This window comes from Colletotrichum higginsianum, chromosome 10 (genome assembly GCF_001672515.1).
Source record: "Colletotrichum higginsianum IMI 349063 chromosome 10, whole genome shotgun sequence".
Taxonomy (NCBI): domain Eukaryota; kingdom Fungi; phylum Ascomycota; class Sordariomycetes; order Glomerellales; family Glomerellaceae; genus Colletotrichum; species Colletotrichum higginsianum.
Window position 1 is genome coordinate 3,051,056 of NC_030962.1, and position 24,161 is coordinate 3,075,216.

Genomic DNA, 24,161 nt, shown 5'->3' on the forward strand with positions numbered 1-24,161 from the left:
AGTGTTAGTACAAGATTGCGGCAGTTGGTAGAGTCCTAGGAGGGAGCAAAGGAGAAGAACTGGAGCTGTAGTTTGTATTGCTTTAATAGATTCATATCGAAAGAATAATAACTAGAACCTCAGCCTATCATACCTCCTGAACAGCAAAGAAAGCTCAAGCAGAAGGAGCAGCTTTTTTCGTCTTTACTAGCTTTTATACTCTTTTATATAGTTAGATCTTATCTGTAGTATCTAGCCTGCATCTTTTATGCCCTTAAAACCTGTTTCCTACGCTATGCGAGGCAGTTGACTGCTGCAGCAGCTCTGCAACCGTCGCTTTCTACAATTGTCTTCGTAGGTGACTTTAGTAACCTTAAGTGACTTAGCTATGTAGATGACTGTCTTTCTGTATCTGTTAGGTTAGCTGTAATTAATGTCAGTTTCCTTGCTTTACAACTGGATAGGGAGTAGAGTAGGCAGAGTATAACCTCACATATCTGTCGTGTGTAGTGCATTTTGCAGAGAGCCGCAAGGATATTACTTAAACAGCTACTTTGTAACTTTTATTTCCGTACTCCCTTTAGCGATCCACACGGTTTGGACCAAACTATACACCGTGTCTGTTATAGCCGAGCAATAGAATACGTTTCGAGGCCTGTTATCTTTCCTAATCCAGCATGCTGCTTATGCCCTGCCGACCCTGGCGCCGACTCCACCGCAGGAAGTGCTCCCGGGACCGCCGCCGGCATCCCCAATAACACCTCCGGTTCCACCACCAACATCGCCGCCACCACCACCAACACCTCCGCCAACACCACCGCCAACACCACCAACACCACCACCAACTCCACCAACACCACCACCACCAACACCAACACCACCACCGCCGCCGGCATCCCCATTACCACCTCCAGTTCCACCACTACCAACACCACCGCCACCGCCACCGCCACCAACACCACCGCCACCAATACCACCACCCCCAACACCACCGCCTCCAACACCACCTCCGCTAACACTATTGTCAGTACAATTACTTACGCTGCTACCCCCACAGGCGCCACTACCGCCAATACCCCCCTTGTTTATCTTCTTCTTCGGTTTCTTCTTCTTGTTCTTTTTCTCCTCCTCCTTCTTCTTCTCCTTCTTCTTCTTCTCCTTCTTCTTCTTCTTCTCCTCTTCTTTCTTCTTCTTCTTCATCTCCTTTTCCTCCTGTTGCTCGTCTAACTCCGTAGTAGACTGCGCCAGTTGCTGAAAGCCTGGAGAATCCCAACCCCTCGCCGATAACATATCGGCAGCAATAGGTGGTTCTAGGCCCCCGGCCCTCATTGAAATGTCAGGTTTGGGAGGGGTTACTTGAAACCCATTCAGGTCCTCACTCTGGACACCATCTCCCGAAAGGGAGTCCGAAAGGCTGTTTGTGATTAGCTCAAGCTGGCCCCGTACAGGTACGTGGATAGTGTCCCTGTACGCAAAGTGTGCTAACGAACCGATTGACGTCCTGGAGGAAGCTAGGCGGAACAAGTACGCGAGCGCATGCTAGCATACAGACTGCCAGGAGCGCGACAACGCAGGAGACTCTGATCATTGTTGAGAATGTGCTGTATTTTGTTCCAAGCGGTTGCTACTAAAAAGCTAATGTTTGTTAATCAGTAGGCAAGCAGCCAGTGGATGAAGAAACGCCTGCAAGCTACTTATAGGCATGCAGTGCGCCCTGTACCCCAGACTATTCTACCCAACAGACCACGTGATAAGGCGATGCTGTATAAATTTGAAACCACCGTAAACATGCCCCCAAATAGCAGTGGGGAGGCTGGCAACGGAAGGCCCAACAAGTCTCCGTCTCTTGCACAGTGCCGATCTCAGACCCATCCTGCATGACCTTTCCAGTCCACTCACCATATTCTTGACTTGGAAACTAACACCCGGATTGACGGCAGTCCCAATGGCAGGAGACACGGTTTCATGGACCTACGAACGTTTGCAACTGCAGTAGAAGGGCCGAGGCGGGGATGAAACAAACTTACCAGGATATAGTTTAAGGATTCATAGCTGTATCTGCTAGAGGCTGTCGGCAAAGCAACGGCAGATGCATCTAGAAACTAACACCAGGATTTACAGCAGTCCTAGACGCAGGACACGCGGCTCCATGCGTCTACAAACGTTCGCAACTGCAGTGGAATGGCTCAGGGGAGGGGGGAGCTAACCTAGCAGGATAGAGTTAACAAATTCATAAGTATAGTTGCTAGTGGCTGTTGGTGGTGCAACTGCGAGAAACTTTGCATTTGCCGAAAATGGAGGTTAGTCCTTTAGTGCTAGGTGCAAAGTTAATAACGGTAGACCTTTAAGACACAGGGCCTGGTTGTGTTTCAGGTTCTTGGGATCACATGCAGTGGTCGGCAATAAGGAAGTGTGTTAATAATGTGGAGTGGAATTATGGAATGTTGTGGATGTACAAAGTTTGCGGCTGTCTAACAGAAAAGCAGTAAGTACTTGGGAATTAATTCTTTGAATAATGCAGAATAGCCCTAGGCTGAGACGGTCTGGGATCGGAAACCGGCAGACGGAGTAGGGCCTTTAAGTTTTGCGCCTGAACTTTGCAACTTGGCGCTGCAAACTGGAAAAGAAGGTTGTCTTGTCCCCCTAATTAGACATCCATCCAAATGCAAGCACAATCAAATGTTGTCGAACGTTGACGATTACGCGGCCTATTGGTTGAAGAGGGAATACCGTGTAAAGTATCTAAGAAAGTTCTGCCTAAAGCTTTAAATTTGTATCTTTGTTGACAGGGTTGTAATGCACGAATTGTGTAGCCTTCTACCTAACTGCAGGGGAAAACAACAGGTATACAGTATAAAGCCATTTGTTAATTAAATTAAAAGCATTAATCTTTGTACTAGAACTAAACTAAGTATAGCTTAGTAGGTACTATTAAGCTTTCTGTATGTTGTTCCTTACCTGCTAGCAGCATAATTACTAGCTCTTTTTTTGTTAAGGCTCAAGATAAGAAGGTTTACACTACTCTAAAAACACTGACATGTAACTATGTAATTGGGCAACCGTTTCTAGAAACTTTTAGGCAACGGATTTAAATAAGTTCTCTGCCGACCTTAGTAAAAAATAAATCTTGTAGGCAAGAATTAGAATATGTTTCATTGAGGTGGGTGACATAAAGACAACTAGTAAAGTTAACTCTAACTAAGTTACTTAGCTGCATACTTGTAAATTTAATAATTCCTTTTTGTAAGTAGTAGCTGTTAGTTTATCAATTTGCTATAGAAGTTAATTATTTAAGTAGTCTTTTATACTTTGTTAGTATACCTATACATCTGCGCTGCTGCATACGCATTGCCTATTAGCTTTGTAGTCTTAAACTAATACATATATAGGTTACTAATAAAATTCCTTAGCTGCATACTTTGAAAGGTTATAATTACTATTGTAAGCAGCACCTACAAGTGTATTTAATCTATTTGCCTTAACCTGCTTGTAACAATGAGACGACGTGTCTTCAGCATATGATGCGTCCAATCCAATACTGTTAACTACCTTTATAACCCTGTGCCTAGGACAGTTTTATGTACGAAGCCTAAATCCTCTACGCCCCAGTAACAATATGCTTCTGCTCTAGAACTTTGACAGGCAACTTGTGTGTTTTCCATGTATACCTGCGGACGCAGTTGTCTATAAAGGTCGAAAGAATTCCAATGCTTATTGCTTGACGTGTCCTTCCAGGCATTCAAACGTTTCGCAAATCCTGGTTAGTCCTCAAATCTAGAATGTCGAGAATATTAAATTTGTTTCTCTGGTCACTTTTTGCCTTGAATGTCCACGCCTACACCTATCGGTATGTGTTGACGTACGGGGCCAATAATGTCATCTGCCACGCCGACATAAATGTTTCACCATACGGGGATGTGGCACATGCTCCCCTGATCACAACCAATTCAATATACTGTGCGATGATAAATAACGAATCTGGAGCTCATTTTGACATTCCGGTACACTCAGAAGAAAGTCCCACTGGGGCAACCGTATACACGCGAAACCTTGGTCCTGTGAATCAACACGGTCACTACGGCGTCGAGATTGGGATCAATCAACCAAGAATTACATTCGCAAATAACGTCCAAACACCAGAGTTAGTCCCACGAGTCGACTTCTACTTCGACATCAACGGTCGTCCTCTTGGACAGTGCAATTACAGACAGGGCGCTCTTCAGCTGGCTCAACACAATGGTGCAGCAGCAACCCCATATACCTGCCCCAGCGGGACATCAAGAGGCACCTCGATTGGACGGTGGACTGCCTGTCTATTCCCTTGCTCAAGATTCTAGTAAGAGTAATACTTCTCTGCTACCCTCACATTACTGACACTGTACTCTCAAGAGTAAATGAAAAGTAGGTATTTGATTGAGAAGTTGTTTTGCTTCTCGTGACTTATAGCTTTATTTGAGGTGGTGGAACCGCCTTTTAGTTACAGCCATTGACGAAGAAGTAACTAAAGATGGAAACGTTACAAAAAAAACCAGTTGCAATATCGCCACGTTTGGAACATGCACATGTTAGTTAAATACTAGCTTCAGGCAATAATAGCAGTGTTTTGACCCAACAAGTTAAAGGTGACACAGACCGACCGCGCGGGCAGCACAGCATTTGTATGGACAAGTAGTAGGGTCATAGATCTAGTTTAGCATTTGGTTCTAATTAGCTACAAAAATTCGCGCATTAGGCAGTCGTACCCCAAAAAGTGTACATCACTCATGTTTTGCTTCTTGTCTCTAAAGTTAGGTAGTGCACTTCTTTAGCATCTCTAATAAGTCAACATACCTACTTTCCGACCACCAAAAAAGAGGGCATTCCCACTAATACTAGTATGTTTAATTAACTATTAACTACGCCTAGATGCTACTACAATACAGCTTTCAGCTTTACTAGGTAAGTTAGACTTACTAGATTCACCTGTATTATCCTCTTTTTTACTAACTTAAACCTACGCCTTCTATACATCTAAGATAGTTGTCAGATTAGCAAGGGTAACTGTAATAGGTCAATTGTGCGTATATTGAGTGCAATATGTGTGTAACTATTCTTGTGTGCTGCAGCCGGACCCTGCCACCCGACTAGGCCTTCGGCAACCCCTTTTCTAGGCGCCTAAGGCCACCACGAAGCCCACTGCCCGGGACGAAGCCCGCAGCAGGCCCTTCGTTGCCGCTGAGCGGCCGGCGTAGCGGCCGATATCTCCTATCTCCAACGCCCTTTGCAGCGCCCTTTGTGTGCATTATACCCTCTAATTTAACAATAGTAGTAAGCTTAGTATTAGAATCTAGTTAGACTGCCCTTCTTTTCCTTACTGCAGTATTAGTAGTAGCCCCTCTAAATAGCCCTAACTCTATTAGATTAGAGCTAGGGATATAGGGCTAGAATAGATAAGCTAGCTATAATAGAGCAATAGCTAGTAGAGAAGAGGAGGCTAGTATAAGGCTAGTATAGGGAGGACTAGGGGGGGCATTAGTCTATTATATATAGTATACTATACTGCAGAAATAAATAATAAATAGGAAAAGCCCTATAAAGCTTTCTTACTCCCTCCTAGTATAGTAGTAGTAGTTATAGTAGTAGTAAATTAATTTTTAATTTATAGTATTAATTATAGTATTTACTAAATAGCTATATACTTATTTTATATTACTATAGGAGTAGTAAGACTAATTAATAGTTATAGAGGATAAGGAAGTAAAATAGTAGTAGTAGTAAGAGGTATAAGAGGAGAGAACCTAAGTACTTTAGTAAAGTAGAAAAAGCCTTAGGGGGCTTTTTCTATTTCTAAGTATTTTCTACTAGCTAAAATTACTATATTAACTTACTAAGTTAACTTACTAAGTAGACTTACTAAGTTATTATTACTAGAATAGGGTAGAGTATTTAGTCTAATTAAGTTTTCTTTTTTTTATCTCTAATTAGAGGTGCATTATATAAGCTAGGTTTAATTAAGCAAAAGATATAAAGAGATAGAGCTAATTAGACTTAGCAGTAATAATACAACTTACTTTTTATTAAACTTTTTATATAGATCCTCTAGATTAAATTAGAGCCTTTCTTACAATTTACCTTTAAATGTAATAATACAAGACAATTAGGAAAGTCTACTCCTTTAATTAAGTTAGAAAGAAGTCTAATTAAGAGACTTAAAGTAGTCTAATTAGAATACTTTCTTAAGTTAATTAAGGAGGCATTTTATTATAGTTAGCTTTCTGTAGTAGTGTCTATTAGCAGAAGTTGAGGCAATAATACTATTGAATAGTACTGTAAGTTGTACTAAAAGGATTAGGTCTTCAGAGGATACAGTAATTAGTTGTATACTCAATAAGGGGCTTATAATATTAGTTACTAGTGAAGGGTACTGAGAGTATCCGAGGGGATAATTACAAAGTTAATTGCTAAAGAGCTATAGAAGTCTATCCTTAAGTTCGTCTAAGTCTATTCTATAAATAAGTCCTATATGTCTATTAATAAGGTTTAGCTTATACCTAATTACTAGTAATCTAGATACTATATAGAGTAATTACTTAAAGTAGAGTGCGTAAGTACTTACATTATAATTAATTGTACTTATGCATAATTAATTGCTCACTCCCTTATCTCTACGTAATCTTGCACTATAGTTCTTCTACACTAGAGGAGTCACCCTTATTTCCTGTATCTACTTACTTATAACTTATCTGTAACTACTAGACGCCCTATAGGGGCGTCCCCTAGTCCTATTATATTTTAATAAATTGTAATATTAAGTCTCCTCTCTAAAGGTTTAGTCCCTAAATTACATAAGTAGATTAGGTCCCCTACTATCTAAATTAGAATAGTATTAAATGTTTTTCCCTTTATACTAATAAAATGTTACTTAGCGAATCTTATACTAAGGCTTCTTCTATACAATATTACTTAAAGCTTGCACTTAAAATTAGGGAATTTAGTTTTAATATTATACCTTATTTGTACTATTAGTCGGCTAGTTATTACTGCAAAATACTAGCTAGCAAATTAAAATATTCTAAATGCATTCATTACAGTCATTCTTGCAATGCATTAGCGAATGCAATTTGTAAATGTAAGTATTAGTCCTATTTTTTATTCTTATAGTACTAATCTATTTGCAATAGTAGATTGTCTTTTGAATAAGTCTAATTGTCTCAAATGTAAGGAGGAGTTAGAAGAATTAATTCTTTAATAAAGAGTAGAAGTACTAAGACGAGCTTAAGCTAAGATAGATAAGTCGCTTGCAAAACTAGACTGTATTTGTAAGGCGAAGTGCATAGTATTTAAAAAGGGTTAGGAGATCCTAAATAGTAGTCCTAAGGATTCTATTGTATCTTCTTCTAAGTTGGCAATTATTAAGGAGGTGCAGATTAGTAGCGCCTTTAGGGTTATTAACTAGGGGGCAGTATTTAAGAATCTAGAGTTAGCTAATTTTAATTTTAGTACTCCCTTAGTAGTACCTAAGAGTATTAGAGATTCTTAACTAGTTCCTATAAGTTGTCTTTATATTTATAGCCTTTCTATTTAATAAGATATTTATTATAATTATCTTTATTCCTATAGTTAATAATTTGTTTAACTTTATACTCTAGTTTATTAAGTTTAATAATAATGCAGTCTTTAGTGTGTAATTTGTATAGTACTAGTTTAAGGAGTGCAATGTAAAAGACTAAGTGGATTTTCATTATATTAGGTAGTTTTAGCTTGTAGTTAACTAGTAAGACCTTTTTAAGGATTTTAAAAGGTCCTAGCTTTTTGTAGTCTAATTTATTACTTAGTTGTTTAGTTTTAATATTCTATTGTATAAAGTAGGTACTATCTCCCTCTTTAAAGGATAGTCCTCTAATCCTTAAAGTATTAGTGTATTTTTTTATTTATTCTCTAATAAGTTCTAAGTCTTAAGAGACATTTGTCTGGATTTTACGCATCTTATTAATATTAGCTACAGCCTTTAGGGCCTGTAGTCCTTTGCGTAGTTCTCCATATGCAGTAAGTTCGAATTTGTAATTTAGGTAGAATAGGGAGTAGAGAGTACTTTCTCTAATTGCACTATTGTAGGTAAACTAGGCTATAGGTAATAGTACTACTTAGTTGTCTTAATTGTAGTTAATATAGTATTATAAATACTACTTAAGTATTTAATTAATTCATTTAGTCTAACTATTAGTCTGCAGGTAAAAAGAGGTAAATAGTTTGTAGTCTATACTAAGTTGCAAAATTAGTAATTTCTAAAACTTTAAAGTAAATAGCTTATCTCTATCTAATACAATTTCTCTAAGTAGTCTGTAGTTACTAATAATGTATTTTAAAAATGTATATGCAAGGTCTTCTACTATACTTACTTCTAAGTATAGAATAAAGTAGGCGTATTTAGTAAGTTAGTCTACTATAACTAAAATGCTATTATAATAGACCTTTGTAAGTAGTTCTCTTAACTTTAGTAGTTTAATAATAAAGTCTAAAGAGATTGAATACTATACTGCTAGTAGTACTAGTAGTAGCTGAATCTGTCCGTAGGACTTGTATAGACTATTCTTACTTTTCTTGCAGGGTTTGCAGTCCTAAATTGCATCTGCAACATTTTATCTTATTACTTACTAGTTGTAGTATTATTGAATCCATTTCTAGGTCTTAGTAACTCCTTAGTAACTATGTATTTAGGCACTATGAATTTCTCTAATTATCTTATGCATTATTTTATTAGTTATACTAATTATAACTTGTCTAGTAATTATAAGGAGCTTCTGTACTAGAATAAGGTCTCTATTCTTATCTTTTTTAAGAATAACTTGTATTTCCTCTAGGATAGGGACTTTGTAATTTATCCTTCTACTAAGAGTATTAGCTCTACTATTATTAGTTCCTTTTCTGTAGATAATCCGGAAGTTATATTCTAAAAGGAATTCTAACTATTTAACTTATTATTTATTTAGATTCTTAGAAGTTATAAAATGTGCGAGGTTCTTATAATCTGTATATATAAGAACTTTGTATTTTATACTAAATAGTTGTAGTCTCTATTTATAAAATACTTTAATAATTACTATAAGTTCTTTATTGTAGATTTAGTAGTTTAACTCTAGTCTATAGAATACTTTTAAGAAGAAGGTGCAAGAGTGTAGTCTTCCTTCTTTATTGCATTAACTGAGTTGTCCACCTATAGTAAAGTCTAAGGCATTAGTCTCTACTTCAAAAGATTTATCTAAGTTAGGGATTTAAGTAATAAATTCTAAGCTAACCTATTATTTAACTTTCTTAAATGCATTATTGCATTCTTTAGTTTATTTAAATAGGGTGTCTTTTCGTATAAGGTCTTAAATGCACTTAATATTTCCTGCATAACCTTTAAGGAATTATTAATAGAAATTAACGAATCCTAAGAACAACTGAACATCCTTAATGTTCTAGAGTATAGGCTAGTCCCTAACTACCTATACTTTCTTTACTTCTATCTTAATTTGTCCTAGTATAATAGTGTATCCTAGGAAATTAACTTTCTTACTATAGAATTTGCATTTTTCTACTTCTACTAGTAACTTAGCGTCTTAGAGCTTCTAAAGGACTTTATATACGTATTCCTTATGTAGCTTAAGGGTAGGTAAGAAAATAAGGATATTATTAAAGTAGACAATAATAAATATATTAATAAATTCGCTAAGAATTGTTACGGTCAGATATCCGACAGTGGTGTTTCTGCTAACAGGTAGCTGAGGTCAGTACTCAATGAACAGTGCTGGGGTCTTGCTGGCTTGTTGGAGGTCTTGTTGGGGAGGATGCGGTGATCAGTCGTATACTCAAGGCGTAGGTAACTTGTCGTAGTCACAACAGAAGGATAATCTAAGAGTCACTTATGGTAGAGTGAATCACGAAGTTGATTGCTGAAGAGCTATGGAAGGTAACTACATTGTGTGGAACGAATGTCCTTATATCCTAGTGTCCTGTTGTTGGATCACTTCCCGTTGTTGGTGATCCTTGGTGTTGGATCAGTTCAGTGGTTCACTGATCCTGAGTGCAGGATCATGTTGGATCACTAGCGATCCAAACTGATCCATCACGTGACCTTCCCTAGTTCTTCCGTTCCGTTGTTCGGCCTGCGCCGTGCGCCTGCATACATGAGTGTCTCTCTGCCCTGCTGTTCGCGCCAGGGGCCGTTCCAGGCTGCATCAGTCACCAACCGAATTCGGGTCGTAACATCAGGTCTCCTCTTCAAAGGTCTGAGTCCCGCAGACCGCTATAAGTAGGTCGTCTCTCCCAGGTTGGGGAGGCGTCAATCGTGCTTCCTTAATGATGCTGACACCATGTCCGGTCGCGTAGTCAAACGAAAGGCGGATTCCGAAATCTCTCAGAAAACCCGCGAACGTCGATCTCTTGCCGAAGCGGTTGAGCGCCACGGAGTCGACGTCATGCCTTGCACTTATTGTTTCAAGTCCAACAAGGTCTGTAAAATGGCCGAAGAATCGTCGCGATGCGGCGAGTGCATTCGTACCGGTCGCAGCCAGTGCGATGGAAATAATGTCGCGGATGCCCGTGAGTTCCCCCTTCTCTCTTTTGGTTCTTTTGGCTGACTTTGTAGTGAATCGCTGTATGTCGGAGCAGCGCAAGATTGAGAAGGAGGAGCGTGAGGCGGAGGAGGCAATGGAGGTTCTTCAGATGCAGTTGTCTACTGCTCTGGGTCGTTTGTCTCGTTTGCGGAAGCAGAAGCGCTTCCTGAAGGATCGTGGATCCGAGTTGATTCGTCGGGGTCTTCAGTCCTTGGACGAGTTGGAAGCTCAGGATCGTGAGGTGGCGGAGGCCGAGGCTAGAGTTGAGCAGGATCTCGTCTCCTGGGGTGCCGGCGAGGTGTTCGACTGGAGTTCTCTGGGTGTGGGGTCAGATTTTGCGGAGCTAGGTCCCTTGAGTCCTTCTCGTGGTACTGCTGAAGGGCCTGCTGGGAATGTTGGAGGTTCTTGACTGGTTCCCATGAGTTGTCTTCGTGTCCGTAGCCTTTCCATTTTATGAGATACTCGTCATGACCATTTTCGTTCCTGTGGTCGATGATTCGTTCGACTTCGTATTCTGGCTCGTGGGTTTCGACGATGATGCAGTCTTCTGTGTGTGATCCGCGTGGTGCTGGTTCTAGCAGTGCGATGTGGAAGACTGGGTGGACTTTCATCGTGTCTGGGAGCTTCAGTTTGAAGTTGACGTCTGAGATTTTTTGGATAATTTCGAAGGGTCCAAGTTTTTTGTAGTCGAGCTTGTCGCTTGGTCGCTTCGTCTTGATGTTTCGGCGTATGAGGTACGCGCTATCTCCCTCTTCGAAGGATGGTCCCGTCATCCTTGATGGGTCTGAATATTTCTTCATTCGTGCCCTAACGAATTCCAAGTCGTTGGAGATGTTTTTCTGGAGTTCTCGTAGCTTGTTGTAATCTGCCACAGCCTTCAGTGCTCGTGGTCCTTGTCGAGGCTGTCCATATGCGGTAGGTTGGAATCCGTAGTTGAGGTAGAAGGGTGAGTGAAGTGTGCTTTCTCCAATAGCACTGTTGTAGGCGAATTGGGCCATAGGTAGCAGTGGTACCCAATTGTCTTGGTCGTAATTGACATAGCATCGTAGGTATTGTTCGAGGATCTGGTTGATCCGTTCGGTTTGTCCGTCGGTTTGCGGATGGAAGGCGGTCGACAGCTTGTGATCAGCTCCTAGTTGCGAAATCAGGGATTTCCAAAACTTGGATGTGAACAACTTGTCTCTGTCCGACACGATTTCTTTCGGCAATCCGTGGTTACTGATGATATACTTCAAGAACGTGTACGCAAGGTCTTCTGCCGTGCTTGATTCCAAGTACGGGATGAAGTAGGCGTATTTCGTGAGGCGGTCGATGATAACCAGTATGCTGTCGTACCAGGTTTTCGTGAGTGGTTCTCTTGACTTTGGGAGTTTGACGATGAAGTCCAAAGAGATCGAATGCCATGCTTCTGGTGGGATTGGCAGTGGTTGCAGCTGTCCGTAGGGTTTGTGCGGACTGTTCTTGCTTTTCTTGCACATCTCGCAATCCTTGATTGCGGAAGCCACTTCTGCTCGTGTGACTCTTTTGTCGTAGTGTTGTCGAATTCGCTTGAATGTCTTCGTAACTCCTTGGTGTCCATGTGCGCGAGCGCTGTGAATTTCTCTGATCTGTTCAGGTGTCATTCGGCCAGTCGTGCTGGTATTGACACGGGTGCCGATCATGATGAGTTTCTGTGCTGGCACTAGGTCGCCTTTGTCGTCTTGCTTTAAGATGACAAGAGTTTCGTCTGGTACTGGGGTTTCGTGATCCGGTCTTCGGCTTAAGGCATCAGCTCTGCCGTTTTCTGTTCCCTTGACGTAGATGATCCGAAAGTTGAATTCCGAGAGGAATTCAGACCATCTGATCTGTCGCTTGTTGAGGGCTTTCGATGTTGTGAAGTGGGCTAGGTTCTTGTGGTCAGTATAGACCTTGACTTCGTGCTTGGTGCCAGAAAGTTGTGGTTTCCATTCTCTGAATGCTTCGATAATTGCCATGAGTTCTTTATCGTGGATTTGATAGTTGAGTTCGGGTCCGCTGAGTTTCTTGGAGAAGAAGCCGCAGGGATGCAGTCTTCCTTCTTCGTCGCGTTGTCCGAGTTGTCCACCGATGGCATAATCCGAGGCGTCGGTCTCAAGTTCGAAGGGTTTCCTAGGGTCTGGGATCATCAGGACAGGTTCGGATAGAACTTGCTGTTTGATGTCCTCGAAGGCTTTGTCTTGTTCGTTAGTCCATTCGAAAGTGGTGTCTTTGCGTGTGAGCTTGATGAGGGGGTTGATTTTGCCGGAATATCCTTTGAGGAATCGTCGATAGAAGTTGACGAATCCGAGGAATGATTGGATGTCCTTGACATTTTGGGGTCGAGGCCAGTCCTTGACTGCCGCGATCTTCTTGTCGTCCATGCGGATTTCGCCAGGGGTGATGGTGAATCCGAGGTAGTCGACTCGTTGACTGTGGAATACACTTTTCTCAGGTTCTACTAGGAGCTTGGCTTCTTGCAGCTTCTGTAGTACCTTGTGGACGTGCTCCTTGTGAATTTCGAGCGTGGGCGAGAAGATGAGGATGTCATCGAGGTAGACGACAACGAATACATCCAAGTATTCTCGCAGGACGTGGTTGATCATAGTTTGAAAGGAGGCGGGGGCGTTGGTAAGTCCGAAAGGCATGACGAGGTATTCGTAATTGCCTCTTCGTGTGCGGAAGCAAGTCTTCCATTCTTCCCCTTCCTTGATTCTGATCAGGTTGTAGGCTCCTTTGAGGTCGAGGGCCGTAAACCATTTAGCTCCGTGGAGTAGGTCTCGAAGTTCCGTGATGAGAGGTAACGGGTAACTATTCTTGATCGTGATGTCGTTGAGTTGTCGATAGTCAACGCAGAGTCGTAGTTTGCCGTTCTTCTTGGGCACAAACAGGATAGGATATCCTGCTGGGGATGTTGAGGGTCGAATGTAACCCTTTCTGAGGTTTTCGTCGATGTATTTGTCGAGTTCTTCCCGTTGGTTTTCATTAAGTCCATAGAGCTTATGAAACTTCGGGTGTTCTCCTTCCTTGATGGGGATCTCATGGTCCCAAGGACCACGTTCTGGTAAGCCTGTTTCCAGTTCTTCGGCAAACAGCTTCTTGTAACTGCGGTATTCTGCGGGGATTGGGGAGAGTCGTTCTTTTTCCCGCTGATCGTTGATAAAGGATTCGAATCGCTCATCTTTCATAGGTTCGATCCGTTTGACGTAGGCGACGTATCTCTGTCGTCTGTGTTCACCCGGGGGTTGCGGCATGCAACGCGCTTCCGTGGCTGAATCTCTCCATCGAAGTTGGTTGGCCTTCCAACTGATGTCTGGGTCGTGTTTTCGTAGCCATGGGACTCCTAGGATAACGTCTAGTTGTCCTATCTTTGTGATGTCGAAGACCAGTTGTTCTTGACGACCATGGATTACCATAGAGAGTTGCGCGGTCTCTTTGCTAATGGTGCCTCCGTCGTACTCAACTGTTTCTCCTTCCACGTTCTGAAGGGCGTATGGTTCGTCCTTGAGTCTCCATGCGATCTGTCGTTGATTGATCAATCGTGGTGACATGAAATTTGCTTGGGCCCCGCTGTCGATCATGACCTGTGTGGGCTGCCCATCGATGATGGCTTCCAGGAAGAGGTGTCTGTCGTCTTCCCTGGTTGTGGCACATAGGGACTTCTGGTGTTGTGTCGCCGTCTGCGGTCCCTTTGCAGTTGGCGTCCCTAGTTTTTTGACTTCTGGCTGGTGTTCTTTTCTTTGATCTGCGTTCTCCATGTTCGTGCCTTTCCTTCGTAGTGGTATTTGCACTTGTCGAACATGCAGTCTGACCAGTGTTTGGTGATGTGGTTGACACAAGGCATGGGGTGCTTCGGGCTTGGCTGAAAGCATAGCCACTTGGTGAGGTATTCCTTGACTTCCCATGTGTTGAGTTCTGAGTCCTGGTAAGCTCTTGGGATGGGTTCTCGTCCTTGCCGTCGGGGAAAGAAGGCGTATTCTTCTTTCGAGCGGAGGTGGGTCTTGCATTCGTCGTAGATGCAGTCTGCCCAGAAAATCCTGTAGTGTCGTTTGTGGGCGAGCTCGAGTAATTTATCGTCTCCAAACAGGGGTTTCTCCTGAACCTGGACTTCAGGCCTATTGTTGACGTCGACGTCTTCTGTACCATAGAAGCGTATTTCTTGGTTGTTGTGTGTTTTGTCGACGTTGGGTCGTTGGTTGATTTGGGTGCGGTTGGTGTCCAGATATGTTTGCGAGGCTAAGGGTTCGTCCGAATCGATGTCGTTGCCTTCGTCGATCTCGTACTCTTGTAGCTTCGTTCTGTCGTAGGGGTCGAGGTTTCTGAGTCTCTGCCTCATCTCTTGCTTGATTTTGAGGTTGGGACTTTTGGATCGAGTCGAGCTTCTAGTTCGTCTGAGCTCGAGGAGCTGTTCGGCTGCTCTTCGTTCCATCTTGCTTGGTGGGAGAAATTCGTCCAGCGATTCTCCCGAGTCGGAGGTGTATTCGGAGCTCGTTCGTTCCCCAAGGACCTCGATGGTTTCTTGAGGGGTTCTCTCTCTGATGTTGAGCTGTGGTCGGGGGAATGGGGTTTTTGCTTGTTTTCTCCCCACAGCTACTATCTTGGTGAGTCGACTGGTTAGGCCTACTTCTTCTTGTACTGAGCCGGCTAGGTCTTCTTCGAGCGCGAGTTGTCTTTGGTAGTTTCCCTGAGCCTGGATCCTTTGCTGTAGTCGTGCCTTGATGGCTTGGAGGGTTTCCGGCATGTTGGGGCTACTTAGTTGTGCTTGCGCAGTGTCTCGTGCTTGAATGAGTTTTGTGATGAGCTGTTGGTTTCGTTTCTCCATGATCTGGACGTCTCCGTGCTTGGATTTCCTGGAGACGGCTACGGTTTTGTTCTTGGGCTCTCTCGGGTACCAGCCTGCTTGTTCCTTGCCATCTTGGTGCGTGAGGCAGCTATCACTGTAGCAGGCGGTCCACGAGAGTTGTTCATGGGGAACTTCTTTTCTCGCAATGTTGGCCTTCTTGGTGTCTTCCGGGAGTGGTCGGTTCTGAAGTCGTTTGGGCTGTCTGCAGTCTCTAGCGATGTGACCTGGTTTCTCGCAGTTGAAACAGACGCCACTCTTGGGGTCACGTCGCGTGGTTGGCTTGTTCTTGTGAGCCACGCTGACGTCCATAGGTCCTGCGTGATGTCCATAGGCAGTGCTTGGTCCGCTGTTGCGTTGCTGGTTGTTTCTCCAGTTACTGTTGTAGTTATTTTGCTGGCGTGGTCCCGGGTTGTACCGTTTGCTTGTGTTGGCTTGCGGACGGCGGTTCTCGCCTTTCTCCCTGCGTCGCTCATACAGGCGAGTGTCGATCTGGATTGCCTTTTCGACGTACTGTAGGAAGTCGTCTGGTCGGTCGATCTTGGCAAGTTCGTCCTTGACTTCTTCTTTTAGTCCTTGATAGAACATGAAGATTCTGGTGTCATCGGTGTAGTCGAGGCGTGCGCAGATTCGTCGGAATTCTGCAGCGTAGTGGGTGGCTGATTTAGTTTGTCGTAGGTTGGACAGATCTCTCTCGGCTTGCCGTTTTTCGTCGGGGTCCTGGAACAGTGATTTTAAGGCGTGTTCGAAGCCTTGGAAGCTTCCGAAGATGTCCTGGGTCTCGTTCTTGCAATGTTCGAGTGTTGTGTTGTCGAGTAGATCTTCCATGTATGGTTCAAACCACGAGAGGGCTCTGCCTCGAAGGAACGTGGAGGCGTGGATGATCCTCTCGGTTTCGTTGCGGAAGTTGCTTTGGTGGAACTCCTGGTAGGTCCTGATCTGGATCAGGAATCCTTTGAGTTGTCCAGGGGTTCCATCGAAAGTGCCGGGCGAGTTGAGCTTAAGTTTGTCTCGTCCGTCCATCGGGGTCGTGATGATGTTGGCTGCGGCTCGGAGGGTGCGGACCTCCTCCTCGAGGGCGATGGCTCGTCGAGCGTGTTTCTGGAGCTCCTCCATGGCGGCAGCGTTCTCGTTGAACATGGTCTGCATCTTGGCGATGTCTTTATTGGCGCGCTTGAGTTGTCGGGTTAACTCGGCGTTGTCGTCCTCGTCGCTGGAGGACTCGGCGTTCTTCATCTCTTCGTCCAGGCTCTTGGGCTGAGGCGGGGTGACCGCCTTGCCCTTGGACGCGGAAGAGGATGGAGTCGGGGTGGTGACAGGTGCCATGTTTTGACTGTTCGGTGAGTACGGGGGTCAACTTACTGAACAGGAGCAATCAAAGTGTTACGGTCAGATATCCGACAGTGGTGTTTCTGCTAACAGGTAGCTGAGGTCAGTACTCAATGAACAGTGCTGGGGTCTTGCTGGCTTGTTGGAGGTCTTGTTGGGGAGGATGCGGTGATCAGTCGTATACTCAAGGCGTAGGTAACTTGTCGTAGTCACAACAGAAGGATAATCTAAGAGTCACTTATGGTAGAGTGAATCACGAAGTTGATTGCTGAAGAGCTATGGAAGGTAACTACATTGTGTGGAACGAATGTCCTTATATCCTAGTGTCCTGTTGTTGGATCACTTCCCGTTGTTGGTGATCCTTGGTGTTGGATCAGTTCAGTGGTTCACTGATCCTGAGTGCAGGATCATGTTGGATCACTAGCGATCCAAACTGATCCATCACGTGACCTTCCCTAGTTCTTCCGTTCCGTTGTTCGGCCTGCGCCGTGCGCCTGCATACATGAGTGTCTCTCTGCCCTGCTGTTCGCGCCAGGGGCCGTTCCAGGCTGCATCAGTCACCAACCGAATTCGGGTCGTAACAAGAATGTAGTTAATTATTGTCTAAAAGGTAGTAGGTGCATTAGTAAGTCTAAAGGGTATAATAAGGTACTTAAAGAGTCCTTTGTATATTTAGAATACTATTTTCTATTCTTTACCTTCCTTTATTCTAATTAAGTTGTAGGCTCCTTTAAAGTTGAGGGCTGTAAACTAATTTGCTCTATATAGCAAATCTTAGAGTTTTAAGATAAGTAGTAGTAAGTAATAATTCTTTTTTATAATACTATTAAGCTATTAGTAGTTAATGCATAGTTGTAGTTTGCTATTCTTCTTTAGTACAAATAGAATAGGGTATCCTACTAATAATTCTAAGGGTCTAATGTATTCTTTCTTAAGATTTTCATTAAGGTACTTATTAAGTACCTTGCATTCTATTTTATTAAGTCTATATATTAAATAGAACTTTAGGTAGGAGCCTTTAATAAGAGGGATCTTGTAATTGTAGGGTCTATATTCTAGTAAGCCTATTTCTAATTCTAGGGCAAATAGCTTATTGTACTTCTAGTACTCCTCTAGAATAGCTAGGAGTAGATTTAATCCCTAATCTAATACTACTAAGGCTACTATCTTAGAAGGCTGTATCTCCTAGAGATAGGCAATGTATTGTATTTATTGCATTGTATTATTAAGAGGTACTCTAGAAAATTCATTTAAGGCCTAGCTCTTACAGTACTACTCAGTAACTGAATCTAACTATTAGAGTTAGCTAGTTCTCTAATCTATTTATAAGTTGTACTTTTGTAACTATATAATTCCTAGGATAACATTAGTATCTCCTATCTCTATAATATTAAGTTGGAGTTCTTCTTTCTAGCTATAAACTTACAAAGGGAGGTACACTATCTCTAAAATAATAAGTCTACTACTGTACTTAACTTATTCTCCTTTAACTATCTGTAGTGCATACAGGTATTTTTTCTTCTACTATAGTATCTTTCTTTTATTTACTAGTCTAAGTAATATAAAGTCTCCTTAAGTACTACTATTAATAATTGCGCGCATTTATTATCCTTAAATCTTAATATTTAGTTCGAAATGTACTGCATTATAAGTTGCATATAGGGTCTTATAGGTTGTTACTATACATTGCCCTTCTATTATAGGTATCTTTAATTTTTTAGTTATTTCTTCTCTTGTGCCTTTCTCTAGGCTCTTACCTTAGCCTTAGAGTAAATAAGGCATTTATTATATTTGCATTATTACTATCCTTAGTTGTTATTATAGTACAATATAGGGTACTTAGGGTTAGGAGTAAAGGTTGCAATATTTCCTTCCTTATAGAGTTGCATTATTTAGAATAGGAGTTATCTATATAGGTAGACATCCTAAATAGGTTCTTTAGTATAGTATTGCAGGTAGAAGTAGAACTTCTTCTTGCCTTTCTTGTAGTCTTTGCAGTTGTTATTTAGGCATTCAGCCTAAAATAAGTCTTAGTAGTTTTAGTTGCTAGGATTAAGTAGGGGGTAGTCGCCTAGTACAAGTAGTATAAGTAGGTAGTTCTTCTTGTATGCAGTTTTATAGAATTTAACTAACTAATTATTATTTGCTAAGTAGATAATTTAATATTCTAGTTGCTTTATAGGTTCTAGGCTCTCTTTATTAGAGCTAGATGCAATATAAGTTTTATAGTATTAGCTAGGTATAATTCTATAGCTAGGGGCTTCTTCTGAATTGTAATTTAAGCTATTTAGCCCTTGCAAGTAGTTACTTATAGTGCATTCGTACGCTCTCCTCTACTTAGGGGTCTATATTTATAGGTCTCTAGGGTCGGCAGTTGCAGTTTAGTTAAGTGCAGTTATATTAATTTGTCTATTTAGTACTATTAGGCCTTAAAGTATAGGTCTTTTAACTTCTTTAAGTTGTCCTTCTTAGAGTATCTTATTAAGTTACTTATTAATTTTGCATATAAGCTTCTAATTAGGGCCTTATTGCATTATTGCAAGAGTCCTTAGTTGTTCTTAAGGGGTTTCTTTCTTCTTAGTTAGGTTATTCTTTATGAGTCCTTTTCTTGCGTTAGGAATCTTTTAGAAACTAGTAATTCTGCAGGCTTGTCAGAGAACATTAATGCATTATCGTTAGTATTCATTAGGGGTTTTGCATATCCCTATTTTTTCGTATTCTAACTAGGCTATAGCTAGTATTCTAGAGAGTTTAGAATACTATCCTAACTATTCCTTACTATCTTAGTAGGTAAGGTAATTATTATTATAGCATGCAGTCTATAAGAGTAAAGTGTAGGGGATATCTTTACTAGTAATATTAATTTATTAGCTCTTCTTAAGTACTAGTTGAAATTACTACTTCTTAAGTTATTAGTATTCTCTAGCTATATATTCTAGTCTATTGCAGTTGTAGTACTTAAAGTCTTATATCTTATTGTCTCTCTAGGCTATACTGAAGTCTATAGGGCTACTGTAGTATCTATAGGTAGTACTATTGCAACTCTAGTTATTTTGCTAATTATTTCCTCTAGGGTGCTCAGCTTATCTATTGCACTGAGGGTAATTCTACTAGAAATACTATTAGAGTTGCTATTAGTACTTTCTAGTAGAGTTAGCTAATACTCACTTCTTACTTTTCTCTTTGCATTATTTGTAGAGGCAGTTGTTAATTTTAATAGTAAGTTCTGTATACTGTAGGAAGTCGTCTAATTAGTCTTACTTAGAGAGTTCATCTTTAATATTTTCTTTAAGTCCTTTATAGAATAAGAAGATCTTAGTAGTATTAGTATAGTTAAGTTTAGTACAAATGCATTAGAACTCTATAGTATAATAAGTAGCTATACTTTTCTATTTAAGATTAGTAAGGTTGCATTTATATTATTATTATTCATTAGGTTCCTAAAAGAGGGACAGGAGTGCCTTTTCAAATCTGTAGTATCCTTAGAAGATAAGTTAAGTCTCAGACTTAAGTCCATCCTACTTATTAGTTATAAAGTTAGTAAAGTAAGGCTCAAATTAAGTAAGGGCTCATCCTTTTAAGAAGGAGGCTGCATAAATAACCTTCTTAACTTTATCTTTAAAACTTATTCTATAGAATTATTAGTAAGCTTAAACTTAAGTAAGGAATCCCTTAAGTTGTCCTAGAGTTCTATTAAAAGCTTAGGGAGAGTTAAGTTAGAGTTTCTCTTATTTATTATAGTGCAGGGTAGTAATAATATTAGCTGCTGCACAGAGAGTATTAACTTCCTACTAGAGTACTATAAGCTAAGTATACTTAGAATTCTACTAAATTATTTACTAAAGTTTAGTAACTTTAGTAGTATTACTATTAAATGCATCCTACATATAAGCTATATCTTAATAGGTTTTCTTAAGTTGCTTAGCTAGCTCTATAGTATTATTATTACTATTAGAGGACTCAACATCCTTCATTTCCTTATTTAAGGTCTTAGGAGGTATAGGGGCCTTTCCTTTAGAGGCAGGAGTAGGAGTTGCAGGGGTTACTTTAGAAGCTATTATATTGTACTATTTATTAACTTTATAGAGTCAACTTACTAAATAGGAGTAATTAAAGTATTATAGTTAGCTTTCTATAACGTACACGCATAGCGAGTCGGCCAACATAGCGAGCCGGCCACTCCTTATCGCTAGAAAAAGCCCCTTTTCTAACTATTTATTAAAAAGTAGATTCTTAACTAATAAAGACCTAGTTTTTAGCATTAGATAACGATAAGAGTTAGATTTTAAGAAATAATAGTATTAAAATTATTATCTCTTTCTAGCCTATATTACTAAGCTTACCTCTTATCTAGGCCTCTAGATAAGAGGATTACTAAGAACCTAGGGTTAGGAAGAGACTAGCCGTCATTGCGGGCGGCGTTCTGGCAGAATACCAGGGTTAGGGTCGAGGGTTGCGGGCAAAAACGGGCGGGCATGGTCCGTGCATTGTCGCAGGCTGATTCTCGCAGATTACGGCGTGAAAAAACAAAGGATAAATAAGGATAACGCGCCCCACATGCACGGCAACCCTGGGGTCGGCGCATTTACCCCACGCCAAAACTGCCAAAATAGTAACCCTATGCCAATTGGAGGATGGAGCGTAAGCCAGGAGCGAGCGCTGCCAACCGCACCCAGCAGGGCGGTAAGGTGCACCGCATACTGCAGCAAAACAGAGGTTCTTGCCTGGAGATAGAGAGAGAGATGCACACCTCCACGTATGCAGCCTGTCTAGAGAAGGCGCAGCGTAAGCAAGCCAGTAGGGAAGGGAATTCGCAACATAGGGAGGTAGGTTAGGGGGCTGGAGGTAAGTAGATGTGTACCAGTTAGGGTTACAGCAGGTGTAGTAAGCAGATGCGCAGATAAGTATACTAAAGAAGAAGATAGAGAGGCAAGAGGAGGAGGAGGAAAAGGAGAAGGAGGAGGATAGGGTTAGGGTTACTTGCAAAAGGGCTTAGATTCAGCCTCATCTATTCCTAGTAGTTGTAGTAGTAGCTAAAGAAGTAGTAGTCTCTATTATAGTCTACAATTAGATAATTTACAGCACTATAGAAGGAAGTAATTATAGAGAAATAGTAGTACAATGTTTTATTTTAATAATGTACATCTTACTATAGAGTCCTCTTTAGTCTTTAATTGTTCTAAAAGGATAGACTAATAGGAGCCTTATGTAGACCTATCTAAGACGAGATTAATTATCTATTCAACACATTTTGTAGTAAAGTACTCTACTATACTAAAGAGTATAGCTAACCTACAACTTACTGCTACTCTATGTAGCTATTTCTATACTCTAGTTAAGAAGATTATTTTATTTATTACTATAAAAGAAGGTAAAGGTAAATTCCTTATAATAGTAATTACTAACGTCTATGTAGTAAAAGGGAAAAGATGTAAGTTACTGTAATAGTTAAGGTGGAGGTAGGTTAGGCGTTTACTATAAATAAGACACTACTCTATATTACTATACTAGGATATAGCTTAACAGTTAAATATTCTAATTATAGTTAATGTACATGCATAGTGAGCGGATCAACATAGTGAGCGGATCACTTTCCCCTTCTTTCTTACCTTTCCTCCTTACAACAACTTTCCTCTACGCACGACTATGGAATCCTCCTCAAATGAAAGCCGCATTATTCTTGCACTTAAAGCTATCCAAAAAGACCCAAAACTATCCGTACGAAAAGCAGCCTCTATCTACAAGATCCCATTCTCAACCCTTAACTACCGACGCATCGGACGACTACCACGACAAGAAACGCGATCGAAATCAATGAAGATGACTGAGCTAGAAGAAACAGTGATTCTTGAACGAGTTATTGACCTAATCGATCGAGGATTTCCACCGCGACTTGACGACGTACGAGATATGGCTGATTGCCTCCTTGACGAACGCGACGCGACGCGTGTTGGACCCCGATGGGCAGAGAACTTCGTACGACGTCAACCACAACTAAAGACGCGTTTTCGACGTAGAATCGACTATCAGAGGGCATTAGCTGAGGATCCTGCAATTGTGCAGGCCTGGTTTGCCCTCGTACGAAACACAATCGCAAAGTACGGAATCCACGATGACGATATCTACAATTTTGATGAGACAGGCTTCTTGATGGGAATGCTGTCGCACGCAAAGGTTGTTACAACTTCCGACCGTAAGGGAAGGCCTCGTACGAAGCAGCCTGGCAATCGCGAATGGGTTTCTGTCATTCAGGGCGTATGTGCAGATGGCTGGGCGCTGCCTCCGTACGTCATCGTCAAGGGCAAATATCACCTCCTCTCGTGGTATACCAATGGCCAATTCCCACCCCAATGGCGCGTCCACCCTAGCGAAAATGGATGGACTACAAATGAGATTGGCCTAGATTGGCTACAGCATTTTGAAAAGTGCACAAAGTCTCGTACGAAGGGTGCTTTCCGGCTCCTAATCCTTGATGGCCACAACAGCCACAAGTCCACCAAGTTTGACGATTACTGCAAGGAACACAGCATTATTGCTCTTTGCATGCCTCCCCATTCATCGCACGAGCTCCAGCCTCTTGATGTTGGCTGTTTTAGTCCACTAAAGGCGTCGTACGGCAAGGAAATTGAGAAAATGATGCGGATGCAGATTACGCACATTACTAAGGACGATTTCTTTCCTGCCTTTAAGGCAGCCTTTTTTACTTCAATGGGTGAAGAAAACGTACGAGCTGGCTTTAGACAGGCTGGCCTTGTCCCTTTTAACCCAGAAGTAGTTATTTCCCGGCTGGATTTCAAGCCAAAGACGCCAACACCATCCAACTCACGCCCAAGCAGCCAGGGCTCCTGGGACCCAAAGACACCAACTACAGCACATGACGCCGTACGAAGCTCTGCATCACTTAAGAAAAGGATTACTAGTCATCAACATAGCTCACCAACCCATTTGTACGAAGTAGTTGACTTGCAGGCTAAAGGTATTAGCAAGTTAGCACACAAACTAGCTCTTGTTGAAGCTGAGTGCCGTGGGCTTCGTACGGCAAATGAGATACTAAGCAAGCGTCGGAGGGCTAAAAAAACCCAACTACGTCTTGGAGGGTCCCTTAATGCAGCTGAAGCAGAGGCAATCCGGGTAGAGAAGGGTATTGTTGATGCTGGAGGCGAAAATGTGCGTCAGGAGGGAGCTCGTACAGAGGGGGGTGAATTGCGCGGTCGGCGATGTGGCAATTGCGGAAAGACTGGACATAACGTACGAACATGTCAGGTAGTTTGGGAGACCTCTGAAGAAGAGGATGATAAGTAGTTTTAATTGATTTCGTACGATGCTGCTGAATTAACTTACAATAATAGTAGGAAGGTAGAGAAAGGTGATCCGCTCACTATGTTGATCCGCTCACTATGCATGTACGTTAGTTTAAAACTTGTTAAGCTTTACACTATCCA

General features: G+C 41.7%; 2 protein-coding genes across 2 annotated transcripts; one reads left to right on the forward strand and one right to left on the reverse strand.

Moving 5' to 3' along the window:
- Positions 1-663: 663 nt before the first annotated feature.
- On the reverse strand, positions 664-1,567 carry CH63R_14379 (uncharacterized protein; the record flags this gene model as incomplete). The annotated part of the gene is made up of 2 exons (XM_018309353.1): positions 664-1,393; positions 1,470-1,567. The coding sequence occupies 2 exons, from the start codon at positions 1,565-1,567 to the stop codon at positions 664-666; spliced, it is 828 nt and encodes a 275-aa protein (XP_018151671.1).
- Positions 1,568-1,650: 83 nt separating this feature from the next.
- CH63R_14380 (uncharacterized protein) lies at positions 1,651-1,860 on the forward strand (the record flags this gene model as incomplete). The annotated part of the gene is made up of 1 exon (XM_018309354.1): positions 1,651-1,860. One exon carries the CDS (start codon positions 1,651-1,653, stop codon positions 1,858-1,860), a length of 210 nt encoding a protein of 69 aa, XP_018151672.1.
- Positions 1,861-24,161: the final 22,301 nt, after the last annotated feature.